The 19934-nt window shown below is 42.2% G+C and overlaps 1 protein-coding gene across 1 annotated transcript in view; it reads left to right on the top strand.

The window, feature by feature from the left end:
* The window catches only part of LOC122797221 (C-type lectin domain family 4 member E-like), a 589212-nt gene that overhangs the window by 200727 nt on the left and 368551 nt on the right, over window positions 1-19934 (top strand). The window contains exon 3 of the mRNA XM_044066058.1: window positions 1024-1194. Coding sequence (XP_043921993.1) covers window positions 1024-1194 — 171 coding nt within the window. The remainder of the gene's footprint in view (window positions 1-1023; window positions 1195-19934) is intronic.

Genomic DNA, 19934 nt, shown 5'->3' on the forward strand with positions numbered 1-19934 from the left:
ATATATATATATATATATATATATATATATATAGTTATATATAGTGTGTGTTTGTGTGTGTACATTTATCTTATATATCTTGGCACTTTCTTGGTATTGTAACACATGCTACCATTTTCAGTCATAGAAAATTATGTAGTGTACGGACCCACAGGGTATGTGTTCATATCAAACCAAATATCCTGCACCCTCACCCCCCCCCCCCCCCCAGACACACAAGTATCAGTCTCACTTGCAGTGGTACTATGAATTCCAGTGAAATGAATGGTACTCAGGGCTGCTATGCTGTGCAGCATTTATTCCCACATCCTGCTCATTCTGCACAGCCAGTAAATGGGAAGCTCTTTTTATGAATCACACTTCAGTCAGACTGGCATCTACAGTTTTCAAAAATGTTGATGGTGACTCGGAAATGCCCCACCTGAAAGCTAATTACTGCTAGGACTGGTATTTTTCATTATTATTTATTTGTTAGCTAGGTAAACCCACTAAGCACAAATGCAGATTTACATAAATAATAATTGACTTTGTTCAGAGTCACAATATGCAGGCGGTGACAGATAAAATCTTTTGTGAATCTCAGGTCATTTTGCATAAACAATGCAATTTCTTTAGTTTTGTTTACTCTCTTTTAATGTATGGATTCCACTGAGACCATTTTAAATATCAGTCAGTCAGTAAAATTCTGGGTAAATTCCTCCCAAGTAATGTCGCACAGCAAGACAATTTCAGTTTCGCATGAAATCTCACCTTAAACCTGTAGGCGTAAATGTTTATCATAATTTTTCTTCCTTAGTGCAGCATGGTCTGATGCAATTATCCTAAGCAGTTTTTGTTTAATACTAGGGAGCATCCACTTATTTCACATGCCATTAGTGGTAAACTGGTAAGAAAGCAAAATAACTAAGATTTATTCCAACAAATAAAGTGTGCTTATTCTCATGGCAAACTATTCCTATCCTGATAAAGAGAATGTTTTTATTTGTTGCTTTCTAACCTCCTTTTTTTGCACTCTCATTTCAGATTTACAATTATTGTGGCAACTTGGACATCGAACAGAAGAAAGCAAAAATGTAACTACATACCATAATGAAACCTTAGCATGCGAAAACAAGAACCAGCAAAGGCTTGATCCACTCACATCAGACTGTTATTTTGAAACGTACAATCAAAGTATTTTCATGTCAAAAGAAAGTAAGTACAGCTATAGGCCTATATTTGTTTCCACACCCTAATCTTTCATAAAATACATACATACAAATATTTTAAGCATGGGCATTAATGCCCTTCTGGCTTGCCAATATACCAAAAGACTTGTTCCCATAATAAGTGTCCAGGCTGTTCTTAAACATTTCTAAACTAGTACTTGCTTTAATGTAATTTGGTAGACTGTCCCATGTATCAGCTACTCTGTCAGAGAACCTATTAGTACACTTCTCATTTCTATAGAATCTTCTATCAAAGGTTGTTTGATGATTCTCCAGTATATTTTGATAACCCCAAACATTCCCTGAGGTAGTGGTCTCTAAATGCCCTATATACCTGAATAAGACCTCCTCTTAAATATCTGTAAGAGACACTGTGCAAGTTCAGATATTTTAGTCTTTCATAATAACTTAAATGTTCACAACCATGGATGCCCTTGATATATTTCAGCTGTAGTCTTTCCAGTTTACTCATACTTGATTTCTTATAGGGTTTCCATATTCTTATTACATACACACGTTTGGGTCTAATGTAACTAACAAACAATGACTTCATTATTTTTGATTTCCTAGACTTTATAAATCTTTTTGTGCAACCTATAGTTCTATAACTATCATTAACCAATTGGTTTATATGATGAGAAAAACTCATAGTTGAATCTACACATATACCGAGGTCCTTAAACGAGTCTACCGTTTCAATCACTGTCTGCTGTATTAAATATTCACCTTTTAATTATTTATGTTTCCCAAATCTCATATGCTTAGTTTTTAATGTATTGATCAGCATAATATTCTCCTGTGACCAAATGGTCAATTTAGTCAAGTTATTTTGCAGACATGCCTTTTCTGTAACACATGTAATCAGTTTACCAATTTCAGGTCATCTGCATATAGACTGTAGAACACCTCAGATGAAAAAGTTAGGTCTGAAAGATACAATCTAAACAAGTAAGGTCCTAGGACAGAGCCCTGTGGGACACCATGACTGTAACCAAGGATTTCACATGTCCAACTGCTGTATGATACTTGCCATGTTCTATTTGTAAGCCATGCAGCTATCCATCTTATCACGAGTACATCAACACCCAGCTGTATTAATTTATTGATCAGTGTTTTGTGTATGACTCTGTCAAATGTTGAAATTTAATCTATATAAATTACATCACAGCACAATTTTTCATTCATAGCTGTTATTATATTGTTATAGAACATCATGTTAAAAAGTGGTACTAGATCTGTTTTCAACATATGCATGCTGATATATGGTTTCAAGTCCCAACCTATCCAGTTCCGACGGTAACTTATCCAATATTACCTTCTCCATTATTTTTCCACAACATGAAAGTAGACTTAAGGGTCTGTATGACTGGATTTCTCCTACTCCCCTTTCCTTTAAAGACAGGTTTAATAAGTGCATGTCTCCAATCTTGAGGAATCTCCCCATATTTATATGACCTAGTGAATAATAGATATAACGGTGCTGTAAGTTCTTGCTGAAGTGTTCTCAGATCATTATTGCTAATGCCATCTCCTTCCCATGCTTGTTTGGATCCAGTCTGTGCAGTTCTTTTTCAATTTAATCTAATTTGATTCCAGTATCTGGGGTTACCTGGATGTCAGTAGGGCAACTTATCACCCCTTTAGTGCAGCCAAACTGTTTTGCATAATATTTTGTAAATATATCTATAATCTGTTGTGTCTGAGAATAAATTATAGAATCTGCATGCAGTTTATCAATGTGTGTCTTTACCCCTTCCAAATCTTATGTATCTATAAAGAGGTTTCCTATTATGCTCAATATTTTTATATAATTTTTCTTCAAATGTTTCTTGATCTTGTCTCACACTATGCTTATTCTGTTTGTCCAGCTTGTTTATTTCAATTTTCAAAGTTGTAGTTCAACCTTTATTCCATTTCTTATATTTTCTGTCTATCACCTTAATCAGACAACTTGTTCTTATGGAGATATAGCCCCCTGATGTTGTATGCCTAGATCCTGATGTTAAGCATGTTTTTTGTTTTGCACTCAAACAATTTATCTTTCAAAACTTTCCACATTTCATCTGTAGTTTTTCCACTGAACACTTCTCTCCAGTTAGTTTTACATAATAGGTTCATAGGTTCATAGGTGTGTACTAGGCTAATGGCCCTGCAGCCTTTACAAGACTAGCCCATAGGATTACCCTGGCATTGTGCCACCCGACCTTAGTTCCTAGTACCTTTGTCGAGTAGAGCCAGTGGAGTTATCCCTGGAGTGAATTTTCTATTTCCCATCCACTCATCAAGATTTCTCTTGAAGAGGGCCGGTGAGCTGCTCTGCTTGACATGTATGGGAAGTCTATTCCAGAGCATGGGCAGTCATTGGGTTATGAACCTGTCCCTTCAGCATGTTTTGTTGATTGTGGTAATGAGGTTGAGGTCTCTGGAGCATGTGGTGCAGAGGGATTGGGATTTCTTTAGATGTAGCATTTCTAACAGAGGTGGGTCAGACATCACTTTGTAAGTCAAGCAGAGATCGCCTCTAAGTAGGTGATAAGAGACAGAGAATAGTTGGAGTTTTTTGAGTCTGTCCATATAGGACAAGTAAACTTGCTATGGTGACCAAATCTTGTTGTTTTGTACTTCTCTTTCCCTTTCATATCTCTATTACATTAGTACCTGTGTTTGGTTTGGGACTAGGCGGTTCTGGTTTGTTTTTTATTTGTAATAAAATTTTTTTTCTTTAAAGCAGTTTTGACAGGGTCATATATCAACAGAACCTAGTATTGAGCCCAATTCTAACATAAATAATATAAAGAAGTTGCACACTTTGTTGTTCATTTCTGACATCACTTCAACACTGATTTTGTCCAAATGTATTTTGAAATTTTAAACTAATGTTGGATTTTTAGACATTTGTATTCATCTGCAGTCAACCTCTTATATTTAATGTATTTTGTCATTTTTTATAATTAGTTTTTAAAGAATTGTAATGATGGTTAGTTAAACTTATTTTAAAAGTATTTTTAATCAATTTTTAAATGCCAGGCTAATTGAATTATTTAATGTCATTAATTAATTAACCCATGGGCATTACTCAAGCACTTTATATGGAGTTCAAGTATTCATTATTTTTACACTTGAAAAAGCCTGGTAAGACCAGGCGAAAGCGCTTGTGTTGTGGATTTTGCTAATAAATTTCTTCGTTTTGGATTTATCTTGGCTCCGTTTTTTTGCATCTTCGTATTGGGAGTAGCTGAATTTGCTAGCAGTTAGAATTTGGAATTCATCTTCAGCAGTTTGACAGCGTTAATCCGAAGAATTCATTTCTGCAGTATGTTTATTGGTTTTTGAGTTTTGGGTACGCTTATTACATATAGGACAAGTGTTTAAGGCCTAAGATACTCTTTGTGAGGTACTTTTTGTGGCCTCTCCAGTTGTTGCAATTATATGCCAAATGAGGCATTGTACTTGATGACTGGCCTAATGAGGGAAGAGAAGAGGGAGGCAATGTCCTCTTTCTTTCTGGATGAAAAACCCTTAGTAATAAGATGTGCCACATAGAAGGACTTTCTGACCACAGTGGCAATGTGGTGGTCAAAAGAGAGGATGCTGTCAACCTGTGTTCCCAGATCTCTTATAACACCTTCTGTGTTCAGTGGACCACCATCAATGTGGTAATTCAAGGGAACTGGGTTTTTTCCCAAGGGGGATGATGGCACATTTTTTGGCATTGAGCTTAAGGCCATGGTACTGACACCAGTCGTTGGTCTCAGTGAGGCATTTCTGTAGGAAGGCAACATCACTTGGGGAGTTAATAATACCTCCCAATTTGCAATTGTCTGATTAGTTTGTCAGCCAGAGTCCCTTCATGTTGACCTGGACTTCAGAGAAGTAGATACCAAACAGAAGAGGACCCAGGACCGAACCCTGTGGGACTCCACTCATATCTGGTTTGCAGTCCAACTGTGGGTTCTATCTGTGAGCCAATTTGCAACCCACCTAGTGATATAAGGGTTGATGCCTAGCTTAGTGAGTTTTTCCTATGATTCCTGAGTGTGGAATGGTATCAAAGGCCTTGGCCAGATCAAGGTAGGCTGTACGAACCACCTTGCCTTCATCCGCAGCTCTGGTGACTGACTCAAAGAAGTCAACCAAGCAGGCATAATCTACCCTTCACAAAACCAAACTGTGTAGGATCCAGAGTTTGGAGATTCCCTATATCCTTGTTTATTAGGTCCATGATGATGCGTTCCATAGCTTTGCATATCAAAATCATCAGGCTAATGGGGCGATAGTTCCAAGGGTCTGTAGTCACTCATCCTTTGTGGAGAGGGATGACTGTAGCAGTGCACCATTTGGTAGGGAAAAAGCCTGAGGTGAGGCTGTGATTGAACAGGGCACACAGGTGAGGTGCCAGTTCACTCTGTAGTTAATGTAGAACGCAGCCAGAAATATTATCAGGTCCCATAGAAGCTGTATTCTTGGCCTTAGACAGTGCTGTTTTAACTTGTGCAGCTGTAATACTGGGTACCTGGCAATCTACTGGTATTGTGATTGGTCCTTTAGGAGGGGAGAGAGGGGTAAAGTTGGCACTGAATCTGTCGGCCAGTATATTGGCAATATCTGTTGGCTCGGTATAGGAGGTACCATTGTGCAGTAGCTCAGAGCAAATCTGGGAATTGACGTGGAGATTCTTTATATAACTATAGAAGGCCTTGTGGTTGTCTTTACTATCTGCTGCAATTCTGTTTTCATAGCTAGCTTTAGAGGATTTGATGAGGGATCTCAATTTTTGTTGAGGCTGATAAGGGAGTTTTTCCAGTCTTGGGACATTACTTTATTCTGCATCAGTTTCCACCTTCTGTTGTAGAGTTTGTTTATGGCAGGGGACCACCAAATTGGCTTCCTTTCTTTGGAGGAGAGCATCTTGGTTCTATTGGGTATGGCAAGATCGATGCATTTGTGTATGTGTTCATACAGTGCATTGGTGTATGACTCGGCAGTCATGCAACTTTTCTCCATTTGCATGGGTGCTGTGAAGTTAGCCATGTCTGTTTTTAGGAGCCCAGAGTTAGCTTTGGAGAAGTTTTTCATGGTGATTTCCTTTGCAGGGAGGGGTGGGAGGGATGAGGATTTCCAAGGTGATTAGTTTGTGGTCAGATCTAACCAGGGAGGAGTTGACTATTGGTGTACAGCAATGGTCACCCATGTTCGTAATGACCAGGTCAAGGATTTTGCTACCTCTAGTGGGGGTAAGAATGAGCTGGTTCAGGGCATTGGAATTAATGAATTCCAGGAAACATTGGGCAAGTGTATTGGTACATGAGTAGTTTTCCCAGTTAAAGGAGGGGTTGAAGTTGCCCAATATGAGAGTGTTAGGTTGGACCCTAATATTCTCCAGGGTGCTTAGGAACATGGAGTGTGAGTCTTGAGACATGGTTGGGGACCTATAGCAGGATACGACATGAATCTGTGTCTTACCCAATATTAGCTGCACCTGAACTATCAGTGATGCATTATGTTGGGCTACCAGTCTACAGGTGTGTGCACCCTTTATGAATATGGAAACACCATCACCTTTGGAGCTTCAGTCCAAGTTCTGGGGCTGAAAGGTGTGGAATAAGTTATAGCCTGGTAGTGCAGGGGTGTTTTCTGCTGCCTTGAACCAGGTCTCTATTACAGCACAAATGTCAATGTTCTCCATTTTAAGAAGTGCTTCGAGCAAGTGCATTTTGAGATTTAGACTTCTAGCATTGAGCAGCATGACCCTCATATTACATTTGTTTGTAGCTGTTACAGTGGTAATTTGGTCTTTGGAACACTGCCTAAAAAAGGCACTGCAGGGGTGGCAAGAGCCTTGGCCAGTATTCAGAAGCCCAGGGGTGATAGATGTAGGCCATCTCTGGCAAACCATCAAGGTCTGTCAATCATGTCACCCCAGGCACACAGATACTGGATCCCCCTAGAATGACACAAGAAATGTAGCCAATTGTTGAAATCAATCATGTTCTGCTTGTACTGTGGTATTATTCTGGGTGATGGTAGGATGTTGCTCAGGGCTAGGGTCATAGCTGCCTGGTCTATATAATTTGAGAGCTCCTCCATGTCTCTTTGCATGTAGTCCAGGGAGATACAGCTCAGGTCATTCACACCCACTTGTACAATGACCGAGTCATATTTGTATCTGTTGTTGAGGGACCTGAGTGCATGCATTATGTGGCAGATCCTGGTGCCTAACAGGCAGCTGACTTATTACTTTCTCTTTATTCATCCTAGTGAGTAGGACATCAGTGTGCCTCACTATCGAGTCACCTATGACTAGTATGTTGAGCATGCTATTTTGTCTTCGGGGCTTTGGTTGAGTGGCACACTGTTTAGGAGAGTTATGTGTCTCATGATTAGTGTTGTGTTGTGGTGTCGAGTACATTTCTACCTTGGAAGTCTCTGCTGTTTGGGTAGATTTTTTTGAGAGCCTCCATGAAGGTGGGTGTGTGGTTTGTGTTTTTATGTGAAGGCAGTGCTGGTGTGTGTTCTGGAGGGCTAGGTGTTCCATGTGATGTGGTGCAAGTGTTGACCTTCTCCGCTACACCGGTCTTGGCCGGAGAGTGCGTGGCTTCCAATTTGGATATACAAGTGCATCTCTTGCAAGTCTGAGTGTTGGGAGGTAGGAGGAGAGGATTGTCAGTGTACATGAGGCAGTTGCTGCATTGCCTCAGGATGCCCACGTTCACCAGGTTAATAGGAGAAAGTACAGGGAATTGACCTTTAGACATGCCTGGAGGGTGGGAATTAATAATAATAAGTACTGCAGCTGTTTCCTTGAAGAACATTTAGTGCGGGTATCACTTCTGTGTGCTACAATAATTGCTACAAGAAGTCTGGTAAAGTGCTAAACTAATAAGCTAGTAAAAGTGTAGAAGAGGGGAGAACTAGCAGCTCTAAGGGAAAAATTGAAGAGCAGATTTTGGCACTGCTCAGAAGCTTACAAACAGTCCTTGATACAACAAATCTGTATCTGGACTAGACTAGTTACAGGAAAGGTGGGAAACAAACACAAATGCTGGCTTTCAAACCAGAAATTTGAAAGAGATGGAAAAAACTGCCCAAACAGCCAAAAGCTACAGTTTCAGGGCCAGAAACGACTCCTCTTGTGGTAGATAGGCTAACTAGTGCTTACCACTCCCACTGATAAGCTAGAAGGCTTCCCTCCAACACATAAAGGCTTGGGGATCTCAAAAACTTACCAACAGTCCTGGATACAGCAAACTTAGAATTTGTTTTCAGAAAGCAGGTAAAACAGCACTAAAAGAAATTGAAAGTGCAGTGCAAGCTAGTATACTTGCGTGTGTAGCAGCATTAAAGCAAATATAGTTTAAATAAATGCAATTTATTCAAAATGTATTCTGAACTGAATTCAATTGTTTTAGTCAACTCTGGACAGTTAAAAAGTGCAAAAAATATATACTTATCAGCTGAGAAGCACACCCAGTCAGAACACAAGGAGATTTTTTTTCAGTAAAGTGCAAAGGGAGAAAGGAGGAGCAGAAGATAATTCAAGGTTACGAACCTAAGTGGGTTGGCCGTCTCAAATGTTCTCTCTGTATTAGGCAGAAGGAACATTAGACTGGGAGGGGTGTCCCAGATCAAATTTACAGTAGGGGTGGGCAACTGCAAAGCCACCAACAACCACAGGAATGGGGTGGCTGGGAGGGAAAAAACAGTTTCAGAACACATCAGAGAACAGAATATATATATATATAATTATATGCCAGCAAATATATATAATTCAGTCAAGCAAAAAGTGCCAAAAATATATTTATCAATTTGTTTGAGAAGCACTCCAGTCAGAACACAAGCAGATTCTTAATGGTATGCAGGAATTTACTAACAATGAACTATTTTTAAATCAGCAAGCCTTGAAACAATTAGATAACACAAAAACTATTAGACCAAGTTATACCAAATTTAAGAACATCACGGGAATAGGAAGGTAACCAGTTTCTGAACAAATCAGAGAACAGAAAAAAATATATATATAATTATACGCCAGCAAATATATATAATTCAGTCAAGCAAAAAGTGACAAAACATATACTTATCAGTTTGTTTGAGAAGCACTCCAGTCAGAACACAAATGACAGTTTTGCTTCCATATATTCTGTAATTAACCTTTTATGCATTGGCTTAGATTTCAGTTTGGCAGAATTATCTAGCAACAAATTAACCTTTATAACCCCATTATCACTGCACATTAATGGTGGTAAAACTTGAATTGAGGTTGCAGTAATTTCTTTGGGAACATAAATAATGGGGGTAATTCAATAAACCCAACACGGAGCAATTCTCCCTGTAGGAATAGTGTTGCAGCCTGAACATGGAATATGGCCACAAAGCGATCCAGGAAACAGGTCTGGGGGCGTGCATGAGGTGCGGACACTGTGCAAACACAGAGGTGTCCGCGGAATGCAAATCATTTCATCTGCTGGTGAAAACCATGCAAATGACATGATTTTGTGATCCAGGAAGCAGAAAGGCATTCATGTAGGTGCCATGTCTACAGAAAAAATCTACATAGTTAGAAACCGTGTACCAGACTATAAAATTTAAACAATGGCTGTAACAGCCCAAATAAAGGGTTGTATATATGACAGTAGCCTTGCAAATAGCCAAATCTAGGGCCAGTGACACAAAAAATGAATGCAATATATTAAAAATTAATCTTATTTTTTTTAATACATATGCCACTTTTAAGTGGCACTCAGTGGTGCGCAAACATGTTATTAATAAACAAAATAATAAAATGTGTAAAATATAAAATATAAAGGTATATAGTCTTATTGCATTATAGTGGCCCCATGCAGAGTCATACAATGGAAGGTAATAGTGGTAGTTAAGGAGATAAGCCCTGGTGTAGTGCTGTATCCAGGGTATATGCAATTAGGAGTATGTAAATGAGCCAGGGTTACTGAATCACAAAAAGGACCACCATGTCTGTAGGCACTAACTGTGGTAGGACTAGAAGTGTGCTGGTGTAGGCAGAACAGATAGGTACCATGAAAAGTGGTGTCACGGCATATGTAAGCAGATTGGAGCTTAGCAGTGCCTGTTTGAGCTCAGCTAAACAGAGCTAAGCAGGTGTGTCTGTCTGAATTGCTGAGCTATACTTAGCTCTGCTGCACATGTTTTAGGTCATTAAAGAAAAGCTAAGCACACCCGTATACACGGGGAGGGATCCCACATACTCTGCACCATTTGGAGTACGCACTTGGGAATTTTAACTGACAAAATCATAGGGGCTGATGCTGCTTTGCTACATCTGTATGCACTGCAGGCTGAGGTCAGTGATGCTGATGATGCTGACAATAGGTCAAGACTGAGGAGGAGAAGAGTGTTCAGGACCAAGGTAACCTTTCAGGGGCTACATGAGCTGGAAAAGTAAAGTGCTACAGGGTGGATAGGGACATACTACACCAACTCACTGAGCTTTGCCACCCTCACCTCAGACCCAGAGCCAACAGAGGGGAACCCATCCCATTGTAAACAAAGATATGTGTAGCCTTAAGAATACTAGCCACAGGTACTTTCCAATGACCTACTAGGGACATCATGAGGGCTTCACAGGCATCTGCATCCAGGGTACTCCACCAGTTCCTGGATGTCATGCTAACACATGCCAGTGAGCACATTTATTTCCCCAACACCCCTGAGGAGAGGAACACCAATATGCATCTCTTCCATCATATAGCACACTACCCAGATGTACTGGGTGCCATAGACTGCAGTCATGTGTACATCAAAGCACCACCAGGTGAGAAGGATTAGTGTCTACATCAACAACGAGGGGTATCACTCCATCAACTGCCAGGTCATGTGCAATGCCTGGGACATCATCATCAGTGTGTGTCTGCTGGCAGCCCTGGCAGTTATCATGACTCCCAAATCTGGCATGCATCACAGCTGTACCAGGCATTTGCCAAGGGGGGACGTCCTGTACAGCCTTCTAGTGGGGGATGCTGGTTACTCACTGGAACCGTGGATGATGACACCCATCAGAAATGCACACGCACCAACTGAAGAATGCCGTAATGAGGCACATAAACAAACTAGGAACATTGTATAGAGTGTGTGTTTGGGCTGCTCAAGTCATGGTTCCTCTGCCTTGACATATCTAGTGGAGCCCTGCAGTACTGTCCAGCCACATGTGCACACATGTTCATAGTATCTGCCATGCTACACAATATGAACCAGTGGAAACAGCTGTGGCAGGAACATCACAGGGAAGGGTCACACATCCCCCCCACCATTGCCAAGGTCCCCACAAACACAGGAGGAACCCCCTAACCTGCCCCTGTAGGCAGATGTAGGCATGCCCAGTACTCCCTGACCTTGGCAAAGAGGCAACACATAGTGCATACACTGACACCCTAGGGACCCAAGGACTGACACCTCACTCTGACCTATATACACACAGTAAATTGAATGCCAGCCACATCACACAAACTATACCTTACCATGTATAGGCTGTGTATTGTGGGCATCTGACAGAGTCAGTCCTGAAGCACTGTCCTCTCAACTGCTGCAGGCACAAGGTAAGTCAGTCTTCTGAACAACAAATGAATGGAGTAGTAGACTGTGGTAGCATATGTATGGTATTGCTTCATGTATGCAAGGGAATGGAGTGGGCTACCAGAATAGCAGCAGACAATGGACAGCTATGTGGAACAACAGGAACTCTGCCAAATACTGACTTCCCCAGAATATGCAGTAGACCCCAAGCCACCAAAACCCACTGCACTATGTGAGGGACTTACAAACAGCGGGGTCAAAGCACAGATGCATGGATGTCAATGTTGGAGTCCCATACATAACTCTCAACCTCTTAGAGCAAGAAATGTGTACAAAGCCATAAAGAAATGTGGCCCAAAAACCAAAAACAGGGAGAATTGTTAAATATTGCTCTTACAAATGTAGAAAGTTGATAGATTAACAGTTTTTTCAGTAGCATGAATTCCCTGAAGGGTAAGACATCTGGAACTCAAATGTCTGTCATTATTTTCTAACTTCAGTCTTTAGTGATTTGCCGGTAATTTTCCAGACAACCACAATGTTATGAGAAATGGACCCAAAATGTGAGTCAAACATCTGGACATTCTGTGAAAATCTGTACAGTTGAGAGGTATGGTCCCCTACCTCCACACGCCCGTCTTCCCATAGAACTGCAGTAACAGATATGTTTGCAAGGTAATAGCAGCAGACCGCACATTCTCAGGGCTGTCCCAATCAACTTGCCAACATGCTCCATTTACACAATATGCAGAGCTCAATGTGCTATGTATGTGTGTGGTTAATACTGTCAGGAAGTAGACAGCATTGACTGGTGGCTGTTGTGGTTCACTGGGCTAAGTACATTACTGTGGGTGACAGGATCTATGTTTCGAGACTGGCTGTGCCTACAATTTTGCATGCCAGCTACATCTACAGTAGGTGTTCTACAGGCTGTCCAGAAGTCAATATTTGTTACTGCAGGAAAGCTGGACAATGGAGGGACAGGTGGCCAAAGATATGGACAGTACACAGCTCTGCATACTCTAGCTGGTGCCAACTAGAACAGCAGATTGTGACAAGTCAGTCTAGTGCCAGAATACAAAGGTTGCCAGTTAACTGTCTCAGTACCCACAACAAGTCAGTGGGCATCATCCATACCCCATGAATGTCAGGGTTTCTTAGAATGTCCACACATATGCCTCATATATCTGTTCTGTTTGTCATAACATTGCATTTGTCTGGCAAACTGTTGGTCAAACAATACAGGTTGATGTGAAAACATCAATGATAGATGGTTGAGATGGAGATTTCATAGCCATAAGAAAATGTAAACTAATACAAAACCAGTCTACCAACTGTCTACATTTGGAAGAACAATATTAAGATACTGTCCCCATGTCTGGGCCTGTGTCCGACTGTGATATATGTCCCTGTCAACATGTCTGGCTGTAACAGTTTGAAAGGTATGACCAACATGTAGCCTTAGAAGAACAGTGCAACACAAACTGTCTGAGAACCACAGCAGATGTATAGGGCAAAATGCTGGCCAACCTGCTAAACATGTACAGTCAGAGGTGTGAAGTCCATAACCCTGTGTCTGATGTAACGACTTCTATCCCAGTCACACCATAACTACAACTACATAAGTGCAGCAACTGTGGACAAAGCCTGTGACTGGAGCAGAGCAAAACAAAGGGCCACATATAAGGGGAAGGAGGAACCACTGACCACACAACTGTAAAACGTGCAGACTAGAACACTTTGTGCAGTAGAATGGCTTCCCTGCAGTGGATGGAGTCAGTAGACAAATGTCTGTCAGCAGTTCCTCACATTAATCTCTAATGATCTGCCACTGACATACCAGGGCATCACACTGCTGTGCAAGATGTACCTCACATATTATGCAAAACTCTCCTCAGTCCAATACAGTTTTTACCTACCCTAGATATGACTCAGTTAATAAGGATAACACACATCCAGGAGATCCCTCAGCCAGTCTATCAGTGAGGTGCTGGACTGTTTACAAAGGTTCATCACCCAGTTGGCTGTAACACACAAATTCCTGGACTGGAGTACAGACAGATCTGGCCTTGAGTCCCACTCTTACTATTGATGGTCATACTGGGCATGCTCCTACACTTAGCTACTTTCAGCCCATGTCTGAACCCACATCTGACTATAGAATGGGATGTACATATATCCCTTCTGCATACAGACAGATATGTACACCTTAACTGTCTAGTCCCACCGCATCAGACATGTTTACCCCCATCTATCCATATGTGGTAAATATAAGATTTATCTGGATCTGTTGAGTGTGATATACATAGAGATATGTAGGTAACACATACAAATATATCATTTACAGACAGACAGAGACATGGGAGAGAGGGAGATAGAGAGAGTGAGACAGAGAGAAAGAGAGAGAGAGCGAGAGAAAAGCCCTGAAAGGCATACAGTGATGTACTGCAGTAGTCACACATACACCAATTTTAACCAGTGGCATGTGCAAATACTATGGTGAGGCCCATTGTGTAATAGCAGGTAGGGAGGGGTTTTAATCTCACATCAGTCATTGTGTGTGTGTGTGTGTGTGTGTGTGTGTGTGTGTGTGTGTGTGTGTGTGTGTGTGTGTGTGTGTGTGTATTACACATACATCAGAATAAACACACCCAATAGGCCTATGTCTGTGTAATGGCCACCCATACCTTGCTCCTGTGATTGCTGTCCTCCACAACAGTGGTCTCCCTGTCAGCAGCTGCTGATGTTATCCAACCCAACAGCTCTGGCAGACACCCTCTACATGTGTAATTCCTGTGGTGCATGCGATAAGTACATACTGCTATAGTAGACAGATAGGTAGTGGTGCAATTCCTAATAACACCAACTGCGTGTGAGTGTGTATATAAATATATTCCCTTGTGGCTTTGTGTGTTTCCTGTCTATGTGTGCAATGCCAATACATTTTGAGGCCTGTTCCACCCTGTTAACCCTCCATTGCCCTACCTTACAGGGCCTGTTGATGTCATCCACCTTAGCTGCACCATTGGACATTCTTCCATAAAAGCTCTGTGGCACACGCAATAGGTACGTAGCACTTTAGTACATACAACTAGACAGGTAAGGGCTCTAATCTCAAGACTGCCAACTGTGTGTGTGTGTGTGTGTGTGTGTGTGTGTGTGTGTGTGTGTGTGTGTGTGTGTGTGTGTGTGTGTGTGTGTGTGTGTGTGTGTGTGTGTTTTGGTTATACCATTTTGAGGCCTCTTCCACCCTGCTGACTCCCACCATTGCATTAATTTACAGGGCTTTGTTGATGTCATCTACCTTAAATGCACTATTTGACACTCTGCAGCCTATACCTCTCAAATGTATACAGTTTTGCAGAATGCCCAGATGATTGCCTTATATATTTGGACTGTGTCTCATAAAATTGTGGTTTCTTGGCAAATCATTTACAAATCATTAAGAGTTGAAGTCAGAAAATAATGACAGACATCTGAGTGTCAGACTTCATACCCTTCACAAAAGTAATGCTAATATGAAACCTGTCACTTTATCAGTTATCTAAGCTTGTAAGAGCAATATGTAAAAACTGTCCCTATTTTGGGCCTGTACTCCCCCATTTTTGAAGGCTTTGTCCACATGTATTGTTCTAAGAGGTTGAGAGGTATACTCCAGGCATATAAGCTGTGTAGTGCATGCAATAAGGACATAGCACTATAGTACATACAACTAGATAGGTAGGGATTTTAATTTCTATACTGGCAACTATGTGAGTGTCTGTGGATGCATATTCCCTGTAGCAGCATGGCTGTCTTGCCTGTGTGTGCAATGCTTATATCACCACCCTGTTAACTCCACCATCACCAAGCTATTCATGGCCTACAGACGTCATGCACCTTAAATGCAGAGTTGCACATTTTCAAACACAATAGCACTGTAGCGCATGTAGGTGTTGTAATCCCAAAACTGGCAACTCTCTCTGCATGAGTGTTGGAATGCATGTCCCCCTGCAGCAGTGTGTGTGTGTGACAAGGTTATACCATTTTAAGGGCCTGTTAACCTCCCTGCAGTGGCAATCCTTACAGCACCTGCAGATGTCATCCACCTGAATAGTAGCAGCAGACACTGCAAAACTGTATAAGCTCTGTGATTCATGCGCTATGTATATTGTGCTATCTTATGTATAACTAGCCAGGTAGGGGTTCTACTATCAACAAGGGCAGTTCATGAGTGTGTGTGTGTGTGTGTGTGTGTGTGTGTGTGTGTGTGTGTGTGTGTGTGTGTGTGTGTGTGTGTGTGTGTGTGTACGTATGTATATCCCCTTGCAGCAGTGTGCCTGTGTTAGGGCCACAAACATACCTCTTGACTCCTTAGAGAAAGACATTTGGAAAAAGCCATACAGAAAAGTGGGACAAAGCCCAGATATTAGGGTCAATCTTTACATATTGCTCTGACAAACTTACAAAGTAAATAGCATAACAGATTGTGCATTTGCATGCATTTTCTGAAGGGTATGAAGTCAGACAGGAAAATATCTGTCATTTTTGTGTAACATCAGTCTTTAATGATTTCACACTACTTTGCCAGAAAACCACAATGTTATGCAAAATTGAACAAAAATATGTGTCAAAGATCAGGACATTCTGCAGAAATCTATACAGGTGAAAGGTATGGCCACCACCAGTCCCACCCTGCAGGTTACAGTCCATGTTTGACCAGGTGTGACCTGTGACAATGAATCAAACAATACAGAGGTCCCCAGAGTATAAAACAACAAACATTTCCTAAAGTTGTCTACTAGTTGCCTAAAGCAGTTATTTCACATCAGAAGCACCTTAATATTATGTGAAACAGCATAACCTAAGGTAATGTGACACAAGGAAGCTATCATATTGGCAAACCAAATGAAGACTTGTCTGTTGCACTTGCCGTGGGTTATGGTATATCCTGCAAAGTGTCATGATACTACAAGACGTGTCCCACATTCCACATTTGATAAGGTGGCAACCCTACTCTGTGTTGCCTATGTGTGCACAATATGTAGACATGTGTACACCCTGTGAGTAGCTGCTGGCCCCAGTGACCCACATGTTTCTAGCCATGAATGCTAACTGCCACCTCCCACATATGTAGGTACCACCTAAAACTGTGGCAACTGTAAGTAGTGTGCTGTCTATCATTGACTCACAAACTGATGTTAACACACTGCAATGGGGTATGGAATGCTCCCCAGGTCCTGGTCTCCAGCTGAATGCAGAAAACAGTACCATCACACCTTATAGTGAGGACATGGCCCTACTATTTCCCACATCAATGGCAATGCCATAAACACACAAACTGCCTTGGCAGACTTGGCTACTTAGGTTGATAACACGGTTGCATTCAACCATCAAGTAGTGTCAGTAGTCAGAAAAGGCTTGGACATGGTTCGCCACATAGGTAAAGGGACTGCATCCAGACAAAAAGTGGACATTACCTCTGTACAGTCTTCAGTCAGTATAACAATACATTATCAGCATGGCCAGTGTGGTATGTACCTATGCAGACATCTGCACCAAATGGAAAGGCTAAGTTAGCACCCACAAAGGTTATTCATGGCCTTCAACACCTGTTCCATGCAGACAGCCTTGAATCAGTACTGCCCACTCAGTGTCATACAGGTTATCCACAGGTGGGCTGTGGCATGCCTAGATGGCAATGTTGTGCTCAGCCCTTCAACTGCTGCCCCATATATGTCAGTATAACTCTGTGTGCATTACCAGCAAAACAGGCCTGAATCACATATGATATAGCAAGAAAAAAAACAGCTGTAAAGACAGGTTTGTCTCCCACAGGCTGCCCTGTCTGAAGAATGCACTCCCCAAACATGTCAAACAGAGTATCATGCAGACCCTCATCAACTGCATCAAGGTTGAGTGGATGGGAAAAAAAAGCATCTGTCCCAGGGGTCCAAACTGTGTCCAGCAATGCCAGCAGCAACAGGTGCTGATCAATGAGTCTGTTGGGGATAAAGTAATGGCTAGGTTTGTAAGTGACTCAGGGCCAGTACTCTAGTAACCTCCTCTATAGCTATGAACCTGTGATCCTACAGAACTCCCAGGTGACATGTATCAAGAGTAGCATGCTGTGTCAAGGGGTATACATGCAAGGTTATGCTATCTGCCCCTATTATCCCTCACACAGTGTTCCACGCATACACATCCAGGTAAACATGCACATATACAGCCATAACTTGGTGATGAAAATGTCTCTGCATTGCCACTTCGCCATCCTGAGCTTCTGGGATGGCAGCAGCTCATCATGACTTAGACACACAGACACCCTGGAACAGAAACACAATAAGGTCTGTGAAACAACAGTCAGTTAGCAGTACTAACAGCAAAAAAGCATCATGGCAGAAAGGTGCATATACTTTGATATGTACACATGACAATTGCTAGCAGACAGCACCATACACATAACACTACTACACTACAAACTGCCATTAAGTGTACTATATTCACACTGTGCATCAGATACATATTAGTATGTTCCTGAATCAATGGTATGGATAACATGGATGGGGCACAGGTATCATCACATGCACAGGGTGTGGGGTTGCCAAAGACCTAGGCTGTGCCATACAGTTGACATCATGTGTGTGTGTCTGGAGGGGTGGTGGTCAGCTGGGCCATGGAGAGGAGCTGTGCATGTCTGTTGGTGACCTACATGTGACAGTGATGTGTAAGTGTGTGGATGCACACAGTCAAGCCACATGCTAGCCCTACACGAGGGTATGTTGGAAAACCATGGACCATACATGGCAGAATGGACAGCTCACTGTCTCCAGCCATGAACATGGGAACTGGTTCTGCCAGGAGTGACAGTGGCACCACCATGCCCAGGGTCAGATGTGGTACTACTTCCTGATGGTGACCAATGTCTGCTGGGTCTGTGTCCCTCACGGGACCACCCAGGACCACGTGCCCATGGCCTGTCATGTTGTGGTGTGGTGTGGACAGCACCCTCCCTTTGGTAGTGCTGGTGGTACTGCCACTATGGGAGTGTGACTGTGCATGGCCATGTGGGCTCTCAGTTGATGTTGTTGCTGACCTACGTTCACATGTCTGATGCCCTACTCTCACCAAATATTCAAGCGCAGACATTGCACAGTTAAGGACTGGCAATGTCTCAGCCCACCATCTATCCACTAAAATGACACAAGGCATCACCAATGCCATGGAGGGAGTCATACATGCCAGGCAGTGTGGCAGCCATGATCCTGAGCATCCATCTGATGTACTGTTCACAATGTGCTTGTGCCGCCATGATGGACTGAAACATGCATTGGATGATGTGCTGTGAATCCTCTGACAGGGGCTGGATTGTCAGCAGTCCTTCAAGCACCCCTGTCAATCTACCTGTGTGGGACCTTGCCAGCTCTCTGGCTATGCCTGGTGTGTACAGTGACAGATGCCATAGTTGCCCCACTCCCCTGTTTGATGCCACCACCCTCTGACTGTCCAATATCTGTGGCTGCTGGGGACTTGGTATGTGTGGGCATACAGACAGTGTGCGGGGACATTGGGGGTGGAAGTGGGATGTCAAGCAATGGGACAGATTCAGCCCCTAGCAACCCCACCTGTACCTCACAATGGCCACCATCATCATCAGAGTCCGATGAGACACTGACATCAAGTTATGAAGGGGACACACTCCAACCCCCATGGTCACCTATGAGGGGAAGAGAACATGACAACATTAATTCCTGGACTATAATGTATGCTGATCCACACACACACACACACACACACACACACACACACACACACACACACACACACACACACACACACACATGCAGGTGAGATGCCACAAAGGCATTACACAGACCACACCTTCTGAGTGATGCCATGCACAACACACAATCAGACCACAACAGACACACTCTGGACAGGCCCTCAACAACATGCAGTGCAGCTACATCCAGTTAAAGTTACTAGTACTATACACCTGTAAGATATGTGACGTCAGAGTATGTGATGGACTTTCACCTAAAACACAGTTCACCCATTTAGACAATAGTAATGCACCCCTGTATAGCAGACTGGCTACACATGTTACAGTTCCTGTAAATATGCTACTGTGATTACCAATGTTATGTACTGCAGTGAACCCCACCACAAGTGAACATGCACATATTGCAATATTATGTT

The sequence above is a fragment of the Protopterus annectens genome, chromosome 3.part0 (genome assembly GCF_019279795.1).
Source record: "Protopterus annectens isolate FY-2018-M chromosome 3.part0, PAN1.0, whole genome shotgun sequence".
NCBI lineage: Eukaryota > Metazoa > Chordata > Ceratodontiformes > Protopteridae > Protopterus > Protopterus annectens.